This window comes from Dendrobates tinctorius, unplaced genomic scaffold (genome assembly GCF_039654945.1).
Source record: "Dendrobates tinctorius isolate UK_male_01 unplaced genomic scaffold, ASM3965494v1 ptg000254l, whole genome shotgun sequence".
NCBI classification, from domain to species: domain Eukaryota; kingdom Metazoa; phylum Chordata; class Amphibia; order Anura; family Dendrobatidae; genus Dendrobates; species Dendrobates tinctorius.
Window position 1 is genome coordinate 24822547 of NW_027361921.1, and position 18956 is coordinate 24841502.

General features: G+C 44.0%; 1 protein-coding gene across 1 annotated transcript in view; it reads right to left on the reverse strand.

Moving 5' to 3' along the window:
• Positions 1 to 17380, reverse strand: part of LOC141067757 (carboxypeptidase O-like) — a 340782-nt gene extending 323402 nt beyond the window's left edge. The window contains exon 1 of the mRNA XM_073558228.1: positions 16926 to 17380. Coding sequence (XP_073414329.1) covers positions 16926 to 17005 — 80 coding nt within the window. The 5' untranslated portion in view covers positions 17006 to 17380. The remainder of the gene's footprint in view (positions 1 to 16925) is intronic.
• Between the last annotated feature and the right edge of the window lie 1576 nt (positions 17381 to 18956).

Consider the following 18956-nt stretch of genomic DNA (forward strand, 5'->3'; position numbering starts at 1 on the left):
ATTGTGCAGACGACACTTCAGAGCAGCAACTGGCGGGGTTGGAGGACAGGGTAAATACTAGAGACAGTGGAGCCAGAGGCCTAATTGGAGCACGGTTAAAATCAGTAGTAGTCTACAACAGATATAAAACTTGATGAAATTAGGCCTCAGCCTACACCCAGATTGACCCTGGGCTCCAACATCACCAGTTGCTGCTCAGAAGTGTCTTTGGCACGGGTACTCCCTCCTGCCCAGCCTGGTTCCAGCACGCCTGCTGTTTCTGGGTAGTGTCAACGTCACTTTGCCACCGATACGTTGTCCTTTCGTGTTGCGGTCGAGTTAGCCGAGTCTATCATGCCTGCAGTTTCGGTGCTTATTATGTGGGCTGCGGGTTCTGGTACTAAAGGCTGGTTCCGTAGTGCCTAGAGTTGAGCGACTTTTGGTTTTTTAGGGTCGCGTTTCGTTTCGTGAAACCCGACTTTTCCAAAAGTCAGGTCGAGCAAGATCGTCCGATTATAGGGAAAAGTCGGGGTCGTCCGAAACACGAAACCCAATGTAAGTCAATGGGGAATAAAAGTCGGCAGTGAGAGGAGGACAGGAAACACACCTACAGTGCCCATTTGAATGCCAAAAGCATCAATTCTTCTTACTTAAGCTTGTCAACCTTAATTAACTTCATAATACAAGTTACGCACTGAAAAATGGGGGTTATTTGGCTAAAGTTGTGGGGGGGGAGGGCTGGCTGCAGGTTTTCATGTGCCCTGGGCGAAAGAGCGCCCCTTTAACACATACCACAACTCATCAATGATCATGCTCCGATACGGCAGAGAAATAGCGGTATAGTACAATGAAAAATACTTCACTTTTTACATCTCATGACGAGGCCCATCTATTTCTCCATACAGAATCATTGGTCCCATATAATGTTTGAAACAGTATATGATGAGCTCCACATAATGCTACAGTATATGTTGGTCCCCATGGATGAAGCTCCACTGTCTTATGGGCCCAAATAATGCTCCAAACATAATGGGCCCCATTTCTAATGCTCTAGTGTATAATGGGCCCTGTAAATGCTGCTCCAGTGTCTGATGTCCACCTTTGGAATGTTCCAGTGTATGGTGGGCCCCATCTATCATTCTCAGACGGTGTTAGGCCCAGTATGGATTGCACGTGATTGCACAAAGGTTAGAAAGGGTACCGTATCCCCGGATAACATGTATGGATAGCGTACATATTCAAAATATATGTCTCAGGAGGCAGGCTCAGACGGTGTCAGGCCCAGTATGGATTGCACGTGATTGCACAAAGGTTAGAAAGGGTACCGTATCCCCGGATAACATGTATGGATAGCGTACACATTCAAAATATATGTCTCAGGAGGCAGGCTCAGACGGTGTTAGGCCCAGTATGGATTGCACAAAGGTTAGAAAGGGTACCGTATCCCCGGATAACATGTATGGATAGCGTACACATTCAAAATATATGTCTCAGGAGGCAGGCTCAGACGGTGTTAGGCCCAGTATGGATTGCACGTGATTGCACAAAGGATAGAAAGGGTACCGTATCCCCGGATAACATGTATGGATAGCGTACACATTCAAAATATATGTCTCAGGAGGCAGGCTCAGACGGTGTTAGGCCCAGTATGGATTGCACGTGATTGCACAAAGGTTAGAAAGGGTACCGTATCCCCGGATAACATGTATGGATAGCGTACACATTCAAAATATATGTCTCAGGAGGCAGGCTCAGACGGTGTCAGGCCCAGTATGGATTGCACGTGATTGCACAAAGGTTAGAAAGGGTACCGTATCCCCGGATAACATGTATGGATAGCGTACACATTCAAAATATATGTCTCAGGAGGCAGGCTCAGACGGTGTCAGGCACAGTATGGATTTGACGGCCCAGATTACACAGCGGAGGAGCAGGGAGAAGTAAAGATTGCAAATGCTGGGGCCCTGCCCAAGCAAGGGGGGCCCACTCGTGGGCGTCGGTACTGGCACTGGGCCCCTCATAGTACAGCGTGTCATCAGGGGAAGGTGGGACAAAATCCTTGGAAACCCATGCGTGGTTCATTTTAATGAAGGTTAGATCATCCACATTTTGGGTTGACAGACGGGTCCTTTTTTCTGTCAGGATTGATCCAGCTGCACTGAAGACTCTTTCCGATAGCACACTTGCAGCTGGGCAAGCGAGCTCCTGTAAGGCATATTGTGCCAATTCAGGCCAGGTGTCCAGTTTAGCGGCCCAATAGTCAAAGGGGAATGACCTGTGTGGGAGAACATCGATATGGGAGGAAAAGTAGTTTGTAACCATGGTTGACAACTGCTGTCTCCTGTCACTTTCCATCGATGCAGTATTACCAGTTGTGTGAGCGGTATTTGAAAAATCAGTCCACAACATTGTCATGAAACCCCTGTCTCCAACGCCACTTCTGCTGTGTGCACCACGAACACCTCTGCCAAGCTGCCCCCGGCCCGTACGGCTCGTGTGAGAACCATCACCGCTGCTGTGTGCTGGGAATGCCTCAAGCAACCGATTTACCAGAGTTGCTTGTTTATTAGCCAATATTAGGTCAAGGTTCTCCTGTGGCATGATGTTTTGTAATTTGCCTTTATAGCGTGGATCCAGGATGCTGGCCAACCATTAGTCGTCATCGTTCATCATTTTGGCAATGCGGGGGTCCCTTTTTAGGATCCGCAAGGCATAATCTGACATGTGGGCCAATGTTCCCGGTGTCAATGATGCACTGCGAGTGCTGGTTGGAGGAGCACTTTCTGGCAAATCCACATCCCTCCAGTCACGCACAAACCCTGTACCAGACCTTGCCACGCCAACATTTTCACTTGCCCCACGAGATGCATCCTCCTCCCCTAAGTAATCATCCCCATCATCATCCTCCTCCTCCTCTTCTTCCTCCACCTCGTCCAGGAGAGGTCCCTGAGCAGACAATGGCTGAATGTCATCAAGGATTCCCTCCTCCTCTTCCTCCTCATCAACATTGGCTGCAGACGCCTGCTCCTTAAGGTGCGTCAAAGTTTGCATGAGCAGACGCATAAGTGGGATGCTCATGCTTAGGATGGCGTCGTCTGCGCTTACCAGCCGTGTGCATTCCTCAAAACACTGAAGGACTTTACAGAGGTCTTTCAGCTTCAACCACTGCACACCTGTCAACTCCATGTCTGCTCTCAAAGTGCCTGGCCGTGTATCCTCCCACAAATGCATTATGGCCTGCCTCTGCTCGCACAGCCGCTCCACCATGTGCAGGGTGGAGTTCCACCTTGTTGCAATGTCGATAATGAGGCGGTGGTTGGGAAGGTGGAGCAATCGCTGCAGCTTCTGCATACGAACGGAGTGTACAGGCGACCGGCGGATGTGCGCGCACAGTCTTCGCACCTTCTGGAGCAGGGCTGTTAACTCCGGATAATTTTTGAGGAAGCACTGCACCACCAGGTTCAAGGTGTGAGCCAAGCAAGGTATGTGGCTGAGTTTTGAAAGGGCTATGGCTGCCACAAAATTACGGCCGTTATCACTAACTACCTTGCCTGCCTCAAGATGTACACTGCCCAGCCATGACTCAGTTTGTCGCTTCAAGTACTCGGCCAGCACCTCGGCGGTATGTCTGTCGCCCAAACACATCATCTGCAACACAGCCTGCTGACGCTTTCCACTAGCTGCTCGATAGGGGGACACATCGTGTGCAACAGTGGCAGCTGCAGATGGAGTGCTCGTACGACTGCGCTCTGTGGACGAGCTTTCGCTTCTGGAGGAGGAGGAGGAGGAGGAGGAGGAGGGTGGAATGCCTACAGCCAACTGTTTCCTATACCGTGGGCTAGGCAGCACTGTCCCACCACCGCTGTCCCCTGTGGACCCTGCATCCACCACATTAACCCAGTGCGCAGTGATGGACACGTAACGGCCCTGGCCATGCCGACTGGACCATGCATCAGTTGTGAGGTGCACCTTTCCGCTCACTGACTGCTTGAGTGCATGGACAATGCGGTCTTTCACATGATGGTGGAGGGCTGGGATGGCTCTGCGAGAGAAGTAGTGGCGACTGGGTAGGTCATAGCGTGGTACTGCATAGGCCATGAGTTCGCGGAAAGCTGTGCTTTCCACCAACCGAAAGGGCATCATCTCAAACGAGATTAGTTTGGCAATGTGGGCGTTCAAACCCAGTGTAGGCGGATGAGAGACTGAGTACTTTCTTGACCTACTCATAGTGTCTGGGAGGGTGAGCTGGACTTGAGAGCTGCATATGGTGGAAGTAGCGGTGGACAGGGCGGACTGAGAGGGTTGATGATGGTGATGGAGTTGGTGTTCTTTCTGAAGGCCTAGAATCAGTCTTTCGTTGATTTAACAGTGGGATTCCCTGACTGCTGTGGCCTTGCAACGACACCTCAACATTTGCTGCTGTGCTAACCGATGGGCTTACAGTGGGGGAAACAATGTAGCGTTGATGACTACCTTCGTTGTGATCAGTTGCACATGTGGCACTTGAGGTTTGGTGTTGTGTCCACGCTTGCAAGTGCATGCTGGTTAAATGTCTAAGCATGCAACTGGTATTCAAATTTTTCAGATTTTTCCCTCGGCTAAAGGTCTTTGCGCACTTCTTACAGATAACCTTGGCCTGATCATGAGGATTTTGTTCAAAAAAGTGCCACACCGCACTCTTCCTACTTTGGCAGACATTTTGCGGCCTAGCACGCTGTGATCTTTTGACCCTCTGGACAAGCTGTCCAGCAACTCTTTTGATGTTTGGAACCTGTCTTTGGAGTGCTCCGGGCCTGCCAGATAACAGCTGTTGCGATGTCGATGTCTGCTGTGGATGCTCCTCATCTGAGCTATTGGAAGCAGCACCCTCTTCCCCCAATGGATGCCAATCTGGGTCAACAACTGGGTCATCCATCACCTCCTCTTCTATGTCATGTGCACCTTCCTCTGTGTCACCGTGTATGGTGGTATAGTGTGCGGGAAGGGGCACCTGAGTCTCATCAGGGTCAGAATCTGGCTCTGTACACTGCGAGGACAATGTAGTGCTCTGAGTGAATGTACCAGCAGAATCATCCATCAGCGGCTGTGCATCAGTGCACTCCATGTCAGATTCATCTTGGCCTGGGTAATTCACCATTTCACTTGATAATCCAGGCATGGTATGTGAAAACAGCTCCATGGAGTAATCAGTAGTATGGCCTGCGTCATCCTTCAATCTTGGTTGGGGTGAAAGACACAAGGAAAGGTGTGGTTCATGAACATGAGCCTCCAATGACGACTCAGTGCTTTTACTTTTTACAACTGAAGAAGAGGAGGCGATAGAGCTGGAGGCTGAGTCAGCAATGTAAGACAAAACTTTTTCCTGATGCTCTGCCTTTAAAAGCGGTTTGCCAACTCCTAGAAAACTAAGCGTTCGAGGCCTTATGTAGCCAGACGATGACGCAGGCTCAACACCTCCTGCATTCGGTCCTATTTTGCTCTTGCCACTACCATCAGATCCACCACCAACACCATCATTACCAGCTGCCAACCCCCGCCCAATTCCACGGCCTCTTCCACCAGCCTTCCTCATTTTTGGTAGAAATGTAGACAAAATCCAACAAACTATATAGTATGTAAAACAAGGTGTCTATAGGACAGGGGAGATTTTGAATTTCTGCACACACTTTTGGACACTGGACACTTTTGGATTGTGTGAGGCCCAATGAATATCTGAGCGCTATGTGACAGGCTCGATGGCACAGCTGTGACCTAAGTGACTAGAGGATAAGTGAGAGTTTAAATCTCTGCACACACTTTTGGACACTGGACACTTTTGAATTGTGTGAGGCCCAATGAATAACTGAGCGCTATGTGACAGGCTCGATGGCACAGCTGTGACCTAAGTGACTAGAGGATAAGTGAGAGTTTGAATCTCTGCACACACTTTTGGACACTGGACACTTTTGGATTGTGTGAGGTCCAATGAATATCTGAGCGCTATGTGACAGGCTCGATGGCACAGCTGTGACCTAAGTGACTAGAGGATAAGTGAGAGTTTGAATCTCTGCACACACTTTTGGACACTGGACACTTTTGGATTGTGTGAGGCCCAATGAATATCTGAGCGCTATGTGACAGGCTCGATGGCACAGCTGTGACCTAAGTGACTAGAGGATAAGGGAGATTGGATTGCTTTTAAAAAAGCAGTTTGCGGAGCAGTGGGTAAACAGCAATGCAGGAATGTCAGGAAGCCTTAGAAGGCAGCCCAACAACCAACACCACTGATACACCACTATATAGCCTCCCCTTTGTCTGCACACACAGTGACTGGTGTGTTGTGCAGGCCAAATCGCTAGCAGCAGAAGCAGTTTTTTGGTCTTCTTCCCTGCCTAACGCTCTCCCTACAGAATCAGCAGCAACCTCTCCCTATGCTAAGATCGGCAGAAGTAAGATGGCGGTCGGCGTGCACGCCCTTTTATACCCCCTGTGACGCCCACCAAAGCAAGCCAATCACTTGCATGCCCTTCTGAAAGATGGTGGTGACCCGTGCCTATGTCATCACGTTGCCCACAGTGTCCGTGGATCCTGATTGGCTGAAGAGCGCAAAACAAACTTTTGAAACGCGACTTTGGCGCGTAAGTCGCCGACCTCGTGGCCGACCTCATCCTAGGGTCGGGTTTCGTTTCATGAAACCCGACTTTGCCAAAAGTCGGTGACTTTTGAATTTTTTCGACCCGTTTCGCTCAACTCTAGTAGTGCCAATAGGACAAGCACCCCCTGTTGGACTGTGGGATTCGGTAACTGCGTCCTGCTCGCGGCCTTGCAACTTTGTTGATTATGGGTACCTTCTGCTACCCATCCGGGTTCCAGCACCGTCAGCTGGTTCTCGGCAGTGTCTTTGGCACGGGTACTCCCTCCTGCCCAGCCGGGTTCCAGCACCGTCAGCTGGTTCTCGGCAGTGTCTTTGGCACGGGCACTCCCTCTTGCCCAGCCTGGTTCCAGCACGCCTGCTGTTTCCGGGTAGTGTCAACGTCACTTTGCCACCAATACGTTGTCCTGTCGTGTTGCGGTCGTGTTAGCCGAGTCTATGGTGCCTGCAGTTTCGGTGCTTCCTATGTGGGCTGCGGGTTCTGGTAATAAAGGCTGGTTCCGTAGTGCCAATAGGACAAGCACCCCCTGTTGGACGGTGGGTTTCGGTAACTGCGTCCTGCTCGCGGCCTTGCAACTTTGTTGATTATGGGTACCTTGTGCTACCCATCCGGGTTCCAGCACTGTCAGCTGGTTCTCGGCAGAGCCTTTGGCCTAGTTGCCTCCTTCTCGGTATCCAAGTTCCAGCAACGTCTGCTTGTCCTTGGTAGTGCTTTGTAGCACAGGTACCTCCTGCTTAGTAACCGTGTTCCAGCACCGTCAACTGGTCCACGGTTGTGTCATTGGCTCTTGTTCCTTCTGCTGCCCCTCCGAGTTCCAGCACTGTCAGCAGGTCCTCGCTACTTTCATTTGCTCTTGCAGCTTCTGCTACCCATCCGGGTTCCAGCACCGTCAGCTGGTTCTCGGCAGTGCCTTTGGCCTAGGTGCCTCCTTCTTGGTATCAGAGTTCCAGCAACGTCTGCTGGTCCTTGGTAGTGCGTTGGAGCACAGGTACCTCCTGCTTAGTAACCGTGTTCCAGCACCGTCAGCTGGTCCACGGTTGTGCCATTGGCTCTTGTTCCTTCTGCTGCCATTCTGGCCAGGTTCCAGCACCGTCAGCTGTTTCTCGTTAGTTCCATTGACTCTTGTAGCTTCTGCTACCCATCCGGGTTCCAGCACCGTCAGTTGGTTCTCGGCAGTGTCTTTGGCATGGGCACTTCTTCCTGCCCAGCCTGGTTCCAGCACACCTGCTATTTCCAGGTAGTGTCAACGTCACTTTGCCACCAATACATTGTCCTGTCGTGTTGCAGTCGGGTTAGCCGAGTCTATGGTGCCTGCAGTTTCAGTGCTTCTTATGTAGGCTGCGGCTTCTAGTACTAAAGGCTGGTTCCATAGTGCCAATAGGACAAGCACCCCCTGTTGGACTGTGGGATTCGGTAACTGCGTCCTGCTCGTGGCCTTGCAACTTTGTTGATTTTGGGTACCTTCTGCTACCCATCCGGGTTCCAGCACCGTCAGCTTGTTCTCAGCAGAGCCTTGGGCCTAGGTGCCTCCTTCTCGGTATCCAAGTTCCAGCAACATCTGCTGGTCCTTGGTAGTGCTTTGTAGCACCGGTACCTCCTGCTTAGTAACCGTGTTCCAGCACCGTCAGCTGGTCCACGGTTGTCCCATTGGCTAATCTTCCTTCTGCTGCCCCTCCGGGTTCCAGCACCGTCAGGTGGTCCTTGCTAGTTTCATTTGCTCTTGCAGCTTCTGCTACCCATCCAGGTTCCAGCACCGTCAGCTGGTTCTCGGCAGAGCCTTTGGCCTAGGTGCCTCCTTCTTGGTATCCAAGTGCAAGCAACGTCTGCTGGTCCTTGGTAGTGCTTTGGAGCACAGGTACCTCCTGCTTAGTAACCGTGTTCCAGCACCGTCAGCTGGTCCACGGTTGTGCCATTGGCTCTTGTTCCTTCTGCTGCCCCTCCGGGTTCCAGCACCGTCAGCTGGTCCTCGCTAGTTTCATTTGCTATTGTTCCTTCTGCTACCCATCTGGATTCCAGTACCGTCAGCTGGTTCTCGGCAGTTCCTCAGCCTTCTTGTACCTTCTGCTACTTTTCCAAGTTCAAGCTTGTGGAAATGGTTTTTGATTCTCATTCTGGATCTCCCTGACAATGACCCTGAAGACGACGACCACACAGAAGAACACCTAAAAGATGACCCTGAAGAAGATGACCAAGAGGACAAAGAACATGAAGACAACCACCAAGTTGCCAAACAACAAGAGACAGAAGAACAAGAAGCATAAAAACCAAAAGCAGAAGAACATTAAGCATAAGACTAAAAATCTGAGCAAATGATATTATCTAATTTATAAGCAGAAGAAGACTAAGCAGTGTATGGGGGTGAGTCCGTTCCTCCTCGTGGTGCCCCTGGAAAAGGCCTGCTACTGCAGGCCAAACTGAACGCGGACAATTCCTGTTGTAAATCTTTTGTGACAGGCTGAACGGAATGTGTAATCTTCAAACTTTTATAGATTACAACTACAGGAATGCCTGACACAAATAAGAATATGATGAAGAAGAGTAGGAAGAAGATGAAGAAGTAGAATATGAAGAAGAATAATAGTTGAATAAGAAGAATGAAAAAAAAAAAAAAAAGAAGAAGAAGAAGAAGAAGAAGAAGAAGAAGAAGAAGAAGAAGAAGAAGAAGAAGAAGAAGAAGAAGAAGAAGAAGAAGAAGAAGAAGAAGAAGAAGAAGAAGAAGAAGAAGAAGAAGAAGAAGAAGAAGAAGAAGAAGAAGAAGAAGAAGAAGAAGAAGAAGAAGAAGAAGAAGAAGAAGAAGAAGAAGAAGAAGAAGCTGTTGAGGATGATGAAGGAGAAAGTGTGGGAGAAGTAAAAAAAAAGGTGAAGAGCATGGAAGTAGTGAAACATACATATCTGACAAAATATTAAAGACTTTAACATAGTCAATATCTTTGTAACTACGAACGTCTTTAAAAAAAAAAAAAAATTACTGCTATTCCATTTGATTGGGCTAAACCTCTATGGCTTTAATGTCTCCTACACCTCCCACAATACATTCTACATTATTATTAGTTGTTTTTCTTCATGTAGAATTAACCTACAGGGAAAAAAAGGTTTTTTTTAATTCCGATATTTCTGTTCCATTGACTTGAATGGGACTTCCGGGATCGGAATCGGCGATACCCGATACTTTTTTTAGATCGGCCGATCCATTCCAATCCGATATTTTTCAGTATCGGGTGGTATCGCTCAACACTAATGGTGACACGTTCTATTCCCTGTACCCGAAAATGTGCTGTATTGCGAGCATGCTGTGGTATGAAATGGTAAAATGCTGCTGATACATTACGATCTGTATTGTTGGTATTATTAATATCACTAAGATGTTCTCTAATTTGTGTTTTTAGTGTCCTAGAAGTACAACCTATATATGATAAATTACAAGCTTTGCAGTTTATTTTGTATACAACATTGGTCGAATTGCAATTAATATAATTTTTTATTTTAAAATTGACCGTGTTGTCCGTATTTGAGAAATTTTTTTAAAACGTCTTACAATTATTAGACCCGCATTTAAAAAATCCAGTGCAGTTCAACCAATTTTTTTGGGATTTTTTATCCAGAAAGAATAAACTTGGAGATAATTTGTTCCCCAATGTAGGAGCCCTTCTTGATACCACATTAATACCAGGGGTTAAAATACTGGCTAATTTGTCGTCTTCAAATAGAATTGGGAGATATTTATCTACAATTTTTCTGATCTGTGTGAACTGAGGACTATATTGAAAACACATATATGGTTTGTTTCTAAAAGTTTCATCTTGTTTTTTGGTTGATGATTTGATTAGATCAGTGAGTTTTTTTGCTGCACAATCCTTTGTGCTCTGTTTAGTGCTCAGCATGGATAGTTGCGATTTTTTAATTTTTCTGTAACAAAATCAAGTTCCTTCTTTAGATCCCCATCCACATTACAATTACGTTTTACTCTGGTGAGTTCTCCCACCGGAAATAGATTTAATTGTGTGGAAAGAAGAAAAGGATTTTATACGCAGCTGGAACCAATTCTTCCTTTGCCTTGTTCGTTTCCACGTTTGTCTGTACGAGGTTCCGAGGATCTGCGCAGGTGGCTGGTGAGCTGGCTTACTTTTCATTTTGTCTTTTACAACTTATGTGCCCAACTGGGAATTTCTTTTTAATTACCCTTGATGTACCATTTACATGTGAAGCCAATAGTCATGGATGACTTTACAAACTTTGCACACGTCTTTATGGGGTCATAGAGGAAAAAAATATTTAAGCACAATATTTGAAGATTGACTTAAATATGGCCATAAAAGTATCATTTGATTACGGAAGAATATTTATTAGACAGACATCAGTTACTTCTGACATAGGCTCCTCCTTTTTTATGAGTGTCTATTAGCCTGAAAATGTCACAAGGTTCATGCAAGAGCAAATTTATTTCCTTGAATTTGAGAGGTTGATCTTGGCCTTGTTTGTCAGAAGGACTTGTTTCAAGGGAATAAACATTTATATATCCTTTAATCTAGTTATTCTATAAAAGATTAGAATACATAAGACAGTGTGTCATGTACTCAAAGCTTTATTCACTGAGATCCAAAATAAAGAATTAAAGTTTTTTTTTAAGCCAAAGTAAACTTTTATACCATTTTTAGTACATGTATTGATATCTCTTTATAGCATTTTTTGGGAGAAAGGCAGCATTTGAAAAGACGCAAATCTGATGTTTTGATTTTTTTTTCTTTTTGGTGCCCGCACCTCTCCCAATACTTTAACCTGCTAAATGCTGTAATTTATATCCTTCATCAAATGGTCACCCAAGCTAGCAAAGTTGCTACACCATGCTCAGATCATGGTGTAGCAAGTTTGTCTGTCAGTGCATCACTGACAGTTTACAAAGCATTGACATGCTGCTGCTTTGCTATGCTTTATAAGCGATCAGACTATAAAAAGTGAAAGCCCCATAGTGGGACAAAATTGAAAAGTAAAAAAAGTGAAAAAAAAAATATGTAATATATGAAAAAATAGCAACACCATAAAAAAAATTAAATTGTACCCATGAAAAAATATTTTTATGAAAAAAGCAAAAAAAAAAAAAAAAAAAAGTTATATTTGGTATCACTCCGTCCAGAATGACCAACCTATAAAACTGTCCTACTATTTATCCCCTTTAGTGAACACAGTAAAAATAAATAAATAAAAAACTAGGCAAGAAACAATGCTTTATCATCATACCGCCAAACAATAAGAGGAATAAAATGTGATAAAAATTACGAATATAAACAAATATGGTATTTCTGAAAACATCATCTTGTCCCTCTAAAAGCAAGCCGCCAAACAGCTCCATCAGCGGAAAAATAAAAGAGTTATGGCTCTCAGAATAAAGCAATGCAAAAATAATTATTTTTTCTATAAAACACAACTTGCCCTGCAAAAAGCAAGTCTTCTAAACATTGCAGATAGGTTTGGCTCACATTTATCCTGCGCTTACACCATCGTTTCTGTGCAAATCTCTGAAATACTTGATTTAGACGAAACCCCCGGCAGAAGATTCCCTATCATTGGACAGATGAAGGCACTGTGGATGCCATCTGACCTGTGATCCGGCAGTGTCCATCTATTTAGTGCCATCAGCCACAGTTTTATGCACCTCTGAAAAAAAGGATGATGCTGAACAGAGGCCAGAATGAGTGCAGAGTAACTCTGCAGCCTCGTTATAGTGATTGGATCCCTCTGCAGTTTCATCTGAATCATGTAACTCGGGGATTTAGATGGAAACCCCAATGTAGGTGCTGTTAGGAATCTGTGTCCTGCCATACTAATGCAGAGATCCAGATCCTCACATTCATCTCCAGAGGCTAAGTCCTTTCTGCCAGCTTGTGAGCATGCTCCTGGAATGAGCTCCCATTGGAGTTCAGGAGTCAGGTGCTCAGGTCCTGCTCCTGATTCCATTGGTTCAGCTCAGGTCTCTGGAGATTTCTGGAAGGTCCCGGTCACTATAAAAAGTGCGCATGGCCGTTATGCCATGCGCTAGTATTTTCTGATACTTGCTGCTGTATGTTTGTTGATGGATGCTTGGTCTGGTGTCTGGACTTATTATGAAACCCCTTCCCTCGATTATTACGAGTGTGTGAGTGATTGGGTCAGCCAGTAGCAGCGCTAGCGCCAGCGTGCTCAAGTTTCGGCCATCACAGCAGCAAAACGTCCTGCATCACGCTTGCGTTATTTCGGTTGCAGACTTCTGTGGCGTTCGCAGTTGCGACAATGTGCACACGCTCATTCATGGTAAGTCCGTTTGGTTGTAGTGCTACTTTAACTACTCCTGTGCTCGGCTACCGTACGTGTGCCGCCGTGTCCGTGTGCGTTTAACAGGCTCAGCATTATCTTTTCTTTATTATTTTTCTGTGCAGCTCTGTGTCCCATAACAGAGACTGCCTCTTTTGCACTTGGGTGATTTAGAACCCTGTGCACACTACCGCTGTAGTGCACTGCCTCTCTTAGCAGCGGTTTTGCCATTTGCCGCATGGTGGACCCCGAGTGGCGAAGGCACTTTAATTATTTTTTTAGTGCCTTCCGCCACTCATAACAGGTGCTCAGCATAGAGTGCAGGATAAATGTGATCCCAAAAGTTATATAAAATGTTCCCAACAAAATCTTCAACTCAATCCACAAAAAAGCAAGCCCCCACTCAGGTAGTCATCTGTTAATGGCAATATAGGTGTCTGCCATGTTACTAGTAGTTCAAAGGCTCTGGAAAAACAAAATGGTTCCTCGCCTTACCAAACAAATTCTATAAATTCTGCGCTCCCTAGTCCACATGCCCCACTCCATTCTGAATACCACAGTGTGCCTAAGCAGCAGCTAGCATTTCACATGTTTGGCATTTCTGCAGTGATCAGAGCCTGCCTAATTTACAGGTGCATGACCTGGGCACAATGTACAGGCACTACAACATGCTAGTCACCACAACTTACTGGTCACCACAATGGCAGTTTGTAATTTTAAGTCATTAACATCCACTGCTGCTTGTTTCTGGAAAACACTCATGGAGTCAAAGTCATCACTACACCTGTAGATAAATTCCCAGAGGTATAATTTTCAAAATGGGGTCATTTGGGGGGGGAGATTCGGCTCTTCTAGCACATAGGGGCTCTGTAAATGGAGTCTGCATACTATTCCAGGAAAATTTGTGTTCCAGGAGGCAAGTAACGCTCTGTCCCTCCTGAGTCTTCCTGCGTTGTTAAGCAGTACTGCACAGCTACATATGGGGTATTTCTACATTCAGCAGAGGGACAAATTTTGGAGCCATTTTTACCCATTTCTCAGTGTGAAAGTGTAAAATCTGGGGCTAAAAGAAAGTTTTGATGGTAAAAATGTAATTATTTATGTCTTCACTGTCCAATGGTATAAAATTCTGTGACACATCTGTTGCGACAATATGATCACTGCACCTTTAGATGAATTGATTGAGTGTTGTAATTTACAAATGGGGTCTTTTAGGGGGTTTCTGCCGTCCTGGCTCCTCAGGGGCTCTGTCAATGTAACATGGCACCCTCAAACCATTCTAGCAAAATCTGCATTGTAATATGGCGATTCTTCCCTTCTGTGCTGTGCACTGTGCTTCAAAAGTACTTTTCGACCTCTTATGAGGTATTGGCGTATTCAGGAGAAATTGCACAATAAATTTTAGTGTCCATTTTCTCATGTTACCCTTGTGAAAATAAAACATTTTTTGTCTAAAATAATTTTTTTGTGAAAAAAAGTTAAATGTTCTTTTTTTCCTTCCACATTCCATTAATTTCTGTGAAGCATCTGAAATGTTAATAAACTTCTTGAATGTGGTTTAAAGCCCCATGAGGGGTGACATTTTTAGAATAGTGTCACTTTGGGGTATTTTATGTCATATAGACCCCTCAAAGTCACTTCAAATGGGATGTGGTCCCTAAAAAAATGGTTTTGTAAATTTTGTGGGAAAAATGAGAAATCACTACTCAAATTTTAACCTCTATAATTCCCCCCCCCCCCAAAAAAAAAAAAATTATGCTTCAAAAATTGTGCTGATGTAAAGTAGACATGTGGGAAATGTTATGTATTAACTATGTTGTGTGATATAACTCTCTGATTTAAGGACATAAAAATTAAAAGTTTGAAAATTGCAAAATTTTTTAAATTTTCAACATATTTTCATTTTTTTCACAAATAAATGCAATTCATATCACACCAATGTTACCGCTCTCATGAAGTACAATATCTCAATGAAAAACATTCTCAGAATCAGTGGGATACGTTGAAGCATTCCAGAGTTATTACTTTATTAAGTGACACAGATCAGAATTGTAAAATTTAACCTGGTCATGAAAGTGAAAACAGACTAGGGGGTGAAAGGGGTTAAATAATAGGTGCAGCAATAGTACAGAAATTATGCAATGTCAAAAAAATCACCAAAAACTTATTGTGGGCACACAGACCTGCCATCTAAAGTGTTTATTGCCTCTAAAATCTCCCCCATTATACATGGAAAGATAGATCAGGCAGTTTAAAATTAAATATTAAAAAATTTTGTTCTTCCCAAAATATAAGCCGCCTCTTAGGGTAGGTTTACATTGCGTTAGGGCATCCGTTTAACAGATCCATTAAACGGATGCGCTAACGCTGATGTCATTTTTGACATCTTAAATGACCTAGTGCTAACGGTATGCGTTAATGCTAGGTAGCGCTCAGGTACCATGCGCTACCTAGCGTTAGTTCATATAGTTCTATGCACAGCGAATGGGTCCGTTCGCTGTGCATTACTGCCAACGCAACCAAAAACGCTGCAAGCAGCGTTCGAGGGTGCGTCATGAATTAACGCATCCTTGCTAACGCATGCCGATTTTGGCATGTGTTAGTAAGCGCTACATTCATTGCAGGCAATGGCGGCGTTAACTGATCCGTTACATAGCGTTAGTGCTGCTATGTAACGGATCCGTCAGCACATTGCCCCCTAACGCAATGTGAATCCAGCCTTAGAATTGTTGTTAGTATTATTATGATTTGTTAATGGAATAGTTTCTATGTCTATTTTTATGTGCTGTTCTGCATAATTGCTCCGAAATTCTATGGGGACATTATTTCTGTGCACTATGATTTTTAATAGAGTTGTTATCATGCTCACAGTAAGGCTATGTCCACACAGTCAGTAACCGGCAGCGCTTTGAATGCAGCACATGTCCGCTGCGTCCAAAGCACTGACGACTATTGAATGCAGGTGATTCTGCGTGTGTTCACTGAACCATGCAGAATCACCGCGTCCTATACATTGGACTGGTAAAATTTTTCTTGTGGAGACTCGCATCTCTGCAAGATAAATAGACATGCTGTGGTCTGGAAAGATGCGCCACATGTATATCTCCGCAGGAAAGCCGCGGGTGTCGGAGCACGCATAGTGGATTTGGGGGTTCTTGAAATCACATCCACTATGCTGTAACATCAGGACGCTGTGGGTTGGACGCTGCAGATGTATGTAGCATCAAACCAGCAGCGTTTACTGACCGTGGAAACATATCCTAAATCCTGATAATAATCATGAGCCTCAGATGGATAATAGCATTTTGTACTTTAGGCTGAAAGCACTACAAATGCCTAGAATCATATAGTGCTCCCAAATACAGTAAATTGGCCATTCCTATTATAAGCTACAACCTACTACCAGCTGACAATACAAACAGTAAATCTACACAAAGTTCAATTTGAGCAATTTGCGCCCTACTGATAAAATAAACCGCAGTGGGTACATTTTGGTTGCTTAGGTTAGTGATTACATGCATGTGATGGCTTTCTGAAGAGGGTGCAGCTCCACCACAAGTGCGTTATTTTAGTAGGTATGACCAGGTACTCCAAGTAAGTATAAAGGCTCAAACAAACACATTATCTTGGGGAAACAAAGGCGCAGACATATTCAAGTTTAATCTGATGTTCATTGCTTTTTTGCTTAAGTGATGTTAAAAAAGGGAATTAATGACGAGAAAAGCAGTGCAATGGTCACATATAAAAAGATACAGCGATACATTTTCACTCCTGTGTTAAAGGTTTTAGCTGGAGCCTTTGTTACAGAATTTGCTCACAATACTAGAAAAAGCTATGACAAAATTATTTCCTTATTAAGTACATTATAGTAAGGAATGTACTGAACCCTGGCCAGTGTAGTTTTGATTATCTATGCAATTAACATTTCAATGTAATTAAATAAATTAAATTGACCTAATAATAATATTTTACTTACAGTTTAAAAATCTGCAAAATAATAATAGTAACATAATATATTTCCATACTTACCCATCATACCGAACCTTAACACATGTCCCTTTATTTAGAAGAAATCCCAGCAAACATATGGTCCAGGAAAAGTGTCTCATCCTTCCTCTTCAGGACTTGGCACCGAATCTGCTTGTTATGTGCCCTGAATTCAGGTATAAATGTGTAACCTGGTTGACCCATGCCATAAAGATATTATCCGCACAATCTGCACTATCTCTGTGCCAATTAGTTTTATGAGAGTGTCGTAAAACCTCTGCATTCCATCTTATAGGAGTTATCTTCAGTATCTATATCTATATCTGTAGATCTGTCACTTACTGCCTGTTATATCTACACAATAATAGATAACACATTTTAAGTTTTCACTATTAATAAACTATCATTCTTTGGTTTTAGACATTGTTAGATTTGAACTGTTTCTAAATTTCACAGTAACACAGTCCACAAACATGATAATATGACTCTAAGGCCTGTTTCACACTTCAGTCTTTTTGCCATCAGTCAAAATCTGTCAAAGTGTCAAATAACCGATCCGTTTTTTTCTGCTAACTACGGATTTTGACTGATGCCAGAAAACAGAAGTGTGAAACAGGCCTAAACTACAGCCGTATAGAAAGCTCACATGCAAACTCCCTAATATTGACAGCTGCATTATATAGTCACCACTGATTTAGATATTCAATACAGTAGCTCAAACTTATAATCCAAAATTCTGCCCACAGCATTATCATTAAGGTCCAAATTGCAGGTAGTCAAAGATATAGTCTAGATCTTGGCATAAGATAGTTCAAGGTTCGCAGTGTCGCCTTAGGAGGAAGGCAAATAGTCAGTGATCAAAGCATTGTCCTGGCACCAAATCGTCACAGAGTCCAGGGATTCCACATTACTTGCTTTACTATGTGTACACAGTAACTAAAACCAGTTAATAGTGTAAAGCTTACAGTTAATATTCCAACCAAGTGTAATGGTAGTAGATACAGGAAAGATGTATATCTTTGTACCGTGTTAGCCTACTAGCCTACTATTTTTCTATCTACTGATAGAAAAATATTCAGAATTGAGAGTCCTCAGTGGTTGATACCTTTTAATGGCTAACTGAAAAGATGGTAACACATTGCAAGCTTTCGAGACTACTCAGGTCTCTTCTTCAGGCTAGACTAATACAAAATCTGAAGAGTCACATATTTATGCACAATACAACACAGAAAAAATGCAATGGATAAGACAAGTGACGTGAAGCAGAACTATCAATATGGGAGAGGGAGAAACATAAATATTGGACCAGTACATAGATAAGGAGTCCGGATGTTTTATAGTCCTCTGATTGGGGTCTCATAATGTGTTGTGATGCCCCATCACAACACTTTATGAGACCCCAGTCAGAGGACTATAAAACATCCGGACTCCTTATCTATGTACTGGTCCAATATTTATGTTTCTCCCTCTCCCATATTGATAGTTCTGCTTCACGTCACTTGTCTTAGCCATTGCATTTTTTCTGTGTTGTATTGTGCATAAATATGTGACTCTTCAGATTTTGTATTAGTCTAGCCTGAAGAAGAGACCTGAGTAGTCTCGAAAGCTTGCAATGTGTTACCATCTTTTCAGTTAGCCATTAAAAGGTATCAACCACTGAGGACTCTCAATTCTGAATATTTTGGTAGTAGATAGGATTTTTCACAAGTTTTAGCATGCTAAACTGACACTATGATGGAATAGTGTCTGCAAAGCTGAGTACAATGTAGTTTCTACTTTTTAATTTCTATCCCTATCAGCAGTGATATTAGCATATACATTTTAGGTTATCATTTATGATTAGCCCAAGTGGGAATTACCAGAAATTCTTTTATGTAGGCATGAACGTTGTCTCCTGTATAATGTTGACCAATCATAAGCAGACCACAACATACAGAGTAAAAAACAGACTCCCACAATAGGTTAGAATTGTTTTTTTCCTGGGAGAGATATGTAAAGACAAACAATCTGCCATCTCACTGATCTTACTGCAGAGCTGTGTGTGATTGCAAAGTGCTTGGAGTTTAACATGGA